Source organism: Narcine bancroftii, chromosome 1, assembly GCF_036971445.1.
Source record: "Narcine bancroftii isolate sNarBan1 chromosome 1, sNarBan1.hap1, whole genome shotgun sequence".
In the NCBI taxonomy this organism is placed as follows: domain Eukaryota; kingdom Metazoa; phylum Chordata; class Chondrichthyes; order Torpediniformes; family Narcinidae; genus Narcine; species Narcine bancroftii.
In genome coordinates, this window is record NC_091469.1 from 355,863,459 (window position 1) to 355,870,188 (window position 6,730).

At 45.5% G+C, this 6,730-nt stretch overlaps 1 protein-coding gene across 5 annotated transcripts in view; it reads right to left on the reverse strand.

The window, feature by feature from the left end:
• The window catches only part of mocos (molybdenum cofactor sulfurase), a 156,390-nt gene extending 153,124 nt beyond the window's left edge, over nucleotides 1-3,266 (reverse strand). For all 5 annotated transcript variants that reach the window (XM_069911833.1, XM_069911826.1, XM_069911856.1 and 2 more), the window contains exon 1: nucleotides 2,949-3,266. In XM_069911833.1, coding sequence (XP_069767934.1) covers nucleotides 2,949-3,063 — 115 coding nt within the window. In that variant the 5' untranslated portion in view covers nucleotides 3,064-3,266. The remainder of the gene's footprint in view (nucleotides 1-2,948) is intronic.
• Between the last annotated feature and the right edge of the window lie 3,464 nt (nucleotides 3,267-6,730).

A 6,730-nucleotide genomic window follows, 5' to 3' on the forward strand; every position in this document is an offset into this window, starting at 1 on the left:
CTGTGAGCCTTACATCAGTAGTGGGCAAAATGATGGAATCCATTATTAAGGATGTAATAGCGGAGCATATGACTAACAGAGAAGGGATCGGATGGAGTCAACATGGATTTACAAAAGGTAAATCGTGCTTGACAAATCTATTGGAATTCTTTGAGAGGTGACAGGTAAAATAGATGTGGGAGAGCCAGTGGATGTGGTGTACCTGGACTTCCAAAAGGCCTTCGATAAGGTCCCGCATAAATGACTGGCTTCCAAAATCAAGGCTCATGGGATTGGGGGCGAAGTATTGATGTGGATTGAGAACTGGCTAGCTGGTGAACGTGTATCCCTGGTTGGGATAAATGGCTCGTTTTCTGAGTGGCAGGCGGTGACCAGTGGGGTACCACAGGGATCTGTACTGGGACCCCAGCTGTTCACAATTTACATTAATGATCTGGATGAGGGGATTGGATGTAATATCTCCAAATTTGCAGATGACACTAAGCTAGGAGGAATTGTGTGCACGGAAGAGGGGGTCAGGAAGCTCCAGTGTGATTTGGATAAATTGAAGGACTGGGCAGATACATGGCAAATGCACTGCAATGTGGATAAATGTGAGGTTATCCACTTTGGTAATACAAACCGGAGGGCAGATTACTATTTGAATGGCAATAGATTAAGAGATGGGGAAGTGCAGAGAGACCTAGGGGTACTTGTACATCAGTCTCTGAAGGTGAGCATGCAGGTACAGCAGGCGGTTAAAAAGGCAAATGGTATGTTGGCCTTCATATCAAGAGGGTTTGAGTATAGGAACAAGGATACCTTACTGCAGCTGTACAGGGCCTTGGTGAGACCCCACCTGGAGTATTGTGTGCAGTTTTGGTCACCTTATCTAAGGAAGGATGTTCTTGCAATGGAGGGAGTGCAGAGGCGATTCACCAGGCTGATACCTGGAATGGCAGGAATGACTTATGAGGAAAGATTGCGCAAACTGGGATTGTACTCGCTGGAGTTTAGAAGATTGAGAGGGGATCTCATAGAGACATATAAAATTCTGGCAGGACTGGACAGAGTGGATGCAGATGGGATATTTCCAATGATGGGAAAATCCAGAACCCGGGGCCATGGTTTGAGGATAATAGGCAAACCATTTAGGACCGAGATGAGGAAGAATTTCTATACCCAGAGGGTGGTGAATCTGTGGAATTCATTGCCACAGAGGGCAGTGGAGGCAGGTTCATTAAATATATTTAAGAGAGAATTAGATCTATTTCTTCAGTATAAGGGTATTAAAGGTTACGGAGAGAAGGCGGGGATGGGGTACTGAACTTTAAGATCAGCCATGATCTCGTTGAATGGCGGAGCAGGCTCGAAGGGTTGAATGACCTACTCCTGCTCCTATCTTCTTTTCTTTCTTTGGCTTGGCTTCGCGGACGAAGATTTATGGAGGGGGTAAAAAGTTTACCTATCTCGGCTGCACCATTTCATCAGATGCAAGGATCGACAATGAGATAGACAACAGACTCGCCAAGGCAAATAGCGCCTTTGGAAGACTACACAAAAGAGTCTGGAAAAACAACCAACTGAAAAACCTCACAAAGATAAGCGTATACAGAGCCGTTGTCATACCCACACTCCTGTTCGGCTCCGAATCATGGGTCCTCTACCGGCACCACCTACGGCTCCTAGAACGCTTCCACCAGCGTTGTCTCCGCTCCATCCTCAACATCCATTGGAGCGCTCACACCCCTAACGTCGAGGTACTCGAGATGGCAGAGGTCGACAGCATCGAGTCCACGCTGCTGAAGATCCAGCTGCGCTGTATGGGTCACGTCTCCAGAATGGAGGACCATCGCCTTCCCAAGATCGTATTATATGGCGAGCTCTCCACTGGCCACCGTGACAGAGGTGCACCAAAGAAAAGGTACAAGGACTGCCTAAAGAAATCTCTTGGTGCCTGCCACATTGACCACCGCCAGTGGGCTGATAACGCCTCAAACCGTGCATCTTGGCGCCTCACAGTTTGGCGGGCAGCAGCCTCCTTTGAAGAAGACCGCAGAGCCCACCTCACTGACAAAAGGCAAAGGAGGAAAAACCCAACACCCAACCCCAACCAACAAATTTTCCCTTGCAACCGCTGCAATCGTGTCTGCCTGTCCCGCATCGGACTGGTCAGCCACAAACGAGCCTGCAGCTGACGTGGACTTTTTACCCCCTCCTATCTTCTATGTTTCTGTTAAACGTACAAAACCTTCTCATCCTTATTGTTCTTGCATAGAGTGTTTTCTTTGGCTTATTAAGAGATTGAATCATGAAAACTCTTGTTTTAAGATTCAACATTAGAAATAACAAAGTTAAAAGAATACAATAGAATTTAGGCTAACAACTTTAAACCCGAAAGCAAGAATGTGAAACTCAAAGCCAATTAAAATGATTCAACCAATCAACTGTTGGTTGGGATGATCACCAGACCCACCCATGTGATACAATGTTAAAGGGAGCAACAAGTCAATATAAAAACTTGGACGTGTATTGAGGTTGAGTCTGGGATATTTAGCGTGAAAGTTTCACATGTGGAACACTGTCTCTTGTCCAAACTTGAAGGAAAGTTTTTTGAAAAGGTTCGCAGGGATCTATTTTGTTTAAGTCAGCAGATCCTTTATAAGCGATAAAGTTAGTTGAATTTCCCTTGGCACACAAAAATACTCGACGTGCCTTCACTTTATTTCCTACTCCTGACCCAAACCCTCCACTAAACTGTCCAACTCGTGGGCTGTGGAAAAATTTGCCTGTCACAGTTTTAATACAAAATCTGCTTTCAGGAATCCTGCAAGTTCGATTCTTGTTTATAACTGGAAGCTAACCTGAATCTAGTTTTCAGCCGTAACAAGCTCCGCAATAACCACTCTCGGGCGACACTTTACCCTCCCTCCGCCGAAACGCAGCGACCCGCAATCCCGCCCAGTTACCTGCCAATCTGCCAAACTCCCGAGCCCTCGTCGCTCCGATCTGCCCTCCATAGCCGTACTGCTTAAAGGTTTCCTCAAACCAGTCCTGACTCGGCAGCAGGCCTCTCTGTTCCATTATCACCTCTGACGGGAAATGCACCGCCGCCCCGTCCACCCCATAGTGCGGAGTTAACAAGTAACAACTCCTCCCTCCAGTGGAGGAGGGTGGTGACAGAATGCGGGACGGGACGAGCAGGACTCGCACTCCGAGCTTGAAGCACTGCCTCTGGAAATTTGGGGAAGGTGACTGAGGATACAGAAGGTTGGAGTGGGCAGATCTGCGTTGATTCCCAGACCCCACTGGACTTCGTACTTATTCTTTAGCTAAAGAGTCAAGTCTGAAACATTGGTTATGTATCTTTATCTTTGCTACATAAAGTACACTGTTTGACCAGCTGAATTTCTCCAGTATTGTGCTTTTACATCAGGTCAACCCAGACCTCTTAGTTTTTTTCAAAACCCACCGGAAATATAACAGAAAACACTGCATGATACGCTTGTCATGTGCTTGAGCTGTTCTGGAGGGAAGAACTTTAATCTGCACATTGTAATGTTCTTACAGTGATGAACAATACTGATGTGAAAATTCTGTGAGCTTTGGCTTATGACAGAAGAATTTGTATTAAAAAAGATAAGTGTGGATGGGTTATCTTATGAGGAAATGTGGCACAGGCTAGACTTGCTTTCACAAAACAAATGAGGAGAGATTGAACTGAAACAAGATGCTGAGTGGTTTGATAGGGTGGGTGTGAAGTCCATGTACCTCCTTTGGGACAATCTAGAACTTGAGTTACTTCTGGCACCCAAGCTGAAATCAACACCTGGCCATCTTCTCTTCTCAGGCTTTTATACTTATAGAACTCAATATGATCTATCAAAGAGTAAAAATATTACAATGGCCCTGTTTAGATGCTTTTATCCACCTTGCTACTTCCTGATCCTGCATCCTGCTCTGCCTCCTTCACAAATGTTCATTACCTCAGCCTTTGTTAAATGTGGCCTGAGTGGCAGCTTTTGGTCTGTTACAGAAATCAAGAAGCATGGACAAACAAGTGAGCATTATGGCCCTAAAACATTAAAGAATAGTTCTCATTATTAAATATTGTATTAATTTATAGCTACACTGGCAAAATGCTACTTCCAAATTTATTGCAATGTGAGTTTGTTGTTGCATACATAGTGCAGTGTATGTTTTACTTGCTGTAGCCAAACAGGCACATCAAGTACAAAAGTAAAAATTTTAAAGACCATAAATGCCAAAACAGAAAAAGAGATTGTGATAAATTTCAAAGGATAGATAAATAAATGTTCATATTTGCAGTTAGTGCAAGAAAAAATATTTAAGTAGCGCAGACAGATCTTTTGGTTGTTCTGGGAATGTTTATGGTTAGCATGAGGGCCTGATAGCTAGAAGAGATTGTGACCAGGGTAATGGATATCCATTATGATATTGACAGCATTCTTGTGGCATGCCTCACATTGATATTTTCACTGGAGGGGAGATTGGTGCCAATGAATGGACTTGTATAGGTTTGTACTATCGATAGAGCATTTGACAACGTGCACATCTCCATGAACATCTAAGAAAGTAGAAGTATTGGTGTGCCTTCTTCATAATTGCGTCAATGTTGCTGGCTTCAGGAGAAGTCTCCAACATGTGGACTCCCAGGAACTTGAAGGTACAAACCACCTTCACCACAATCCTCTCAATGAAGATAGCTACATGAATAAAATGAATTCAAATGCATAAAAGTGAATCAAATGGCCACTTAACATTGAATGATCAATTATTCTCAAGCAGGAATAGAATGAATAAAAACGTGACAGGCAAGCTCCAGGTGGATCTTAATGTTGTTCCTGATATGGATTAAGATTTCATGAACCAGAGTTCAGTTGTCCTCTTAACGAAAGTAAATGTTGTGAAAATATAAGAGGTTATGAACTACATGTTGCAAAAATATGTTTGAATAGCAAAGAATTTACTTCTGCAGATTATTTTACAAGCTTGTTATTGAATTTATTTAAAGTCTTAAAAATACATTCCTGTAAAGAAATCCATAAGACATTTAACACAGAAAGTATCTCATCAATTTTATAGACCCATCTTGCCAATTCTTTCCACGGTGCATTGAGGTAGCCTGGCATTATACTGTGCTTGGTATCACAGAGCAGCAGAAGTGCAGGGCAATGGCACTGCAGATTGCAATGGTTGACTGCTAACAGCTTAATACACACATGTCAAACTCTGGCCCGCAAGATCATTTCAAAAATGTATTAGAGGTGGCCCGCCCTGCAGCGAGAGCCGATGCTGTTTTTTGGTAATGTCACCCCCACCATCCTCCCCCTTCATTGCACATCCTTCCCCATTGTAACACGAGAAATTGTAACACGAGAAGTCTGTCGATGTCATCAGCCGGCAAGCTGGTTGGAAGGCTCCCCACACAACCAGTCACTTCTCCCACCTGTCGAGCGGTGCGGCGGATTGGCGAGCGCCTGTGATTTCCTGTCGGCGCGACGGGCATGGCAGGCTGTGCACGGCCCCCGGGCTGTGCGAGCCCCACGCGACTGGCACCGGATGGCCCTTCCACAGCGTGAGAGCACTTCTCCCGGTCGCCACGGCCTTCAGCGCTTGCACCCGCGCAGACCCCAGGGACAGCTGGTTCGGCCCTGCACGTGAAGAGAGAGATGGTGGCTGTCTGCAAAGGCTGATCGGCAGCGTGCTGGGCCTGAGTGGGTAGGTAAGCAGGGGTGGGCAGAGGGTGTAGGTGAGGAGTAATGGGCAGGGGAAGTTATGTTGGTGCAAGGGGCAGTTAGAGGGAGGGATGAGTAGAAGGAGGGGTGGATAGGGAAGAGGTAAAAGGGGAGGGGCAGGGCGAGTAGGGGAGGGGTGATTAGAGGGTGAGAGACGGGTAGAGGGAGGAACAGGTTGAGGGGAGATGCAGTAGAGGGGCATGTATAGGATGGGGTGGGTAGAGGCAGAGCGAGTGGAGTGAGGGGTGAGTAGAGGTTGGGTAAAGGACTGGTCAGGTAGAGGGATGGTGGGTCGAGGGTGAATAGAGGCCTAGAGCCTGAGGAGTGAGCAGGAAATGCTGAGTCCTGATGCAGGCCAAAATGGACACAGCCTGTGAATGCTGACTACATGTCCACAGGGACCAAATAGGTTTCCCTCAGGTCAAGCAAAGGGTGAACTTGAGCTACCTACTCCTGACCTGTAAAATTATCCTCCTAAAGTTATATTCTAAAGTTTAACATTACATATGTTGAAAGAAGAGAAAACATGCAGATGTTGTTGAAAATTTTCAATAAATATTTAGTTCGGCCCTCGACTTAGTCCAAGTTTTTAATTTTGGCCCTCCGTGAATTTGAGTTTGACACCCCTGGCTTCATAGCTCAAGGAGAAGAATAGTGGTGGACTTGGCAACAGAACTCAAGTTGGTTAATGCTTGCGGAGGGCATATTGATCCTCTCTGCCACTCTTATGGTCCTATGAATTGACCTTTGATCCATCTCTCTGCAGCAACCATACTACAATGTGATGCAGTCAGTCAGGATGCTCTCAATAGAGTTCCTATAGAAGGTTGACATAATGGTGGCCAGTAGCCTTGCTCACTTCAGTCTTCTCAGGAAGTGCAGTCACTGTTGCTCCTTCCTGACAAGTGAGAAGATATGTGTCCAAGAAAGCTCACTAGTTAAGTGAACTCCAAGGAACTTTGTGCTCTCCACTCTCTGTACTACAGAGTTGT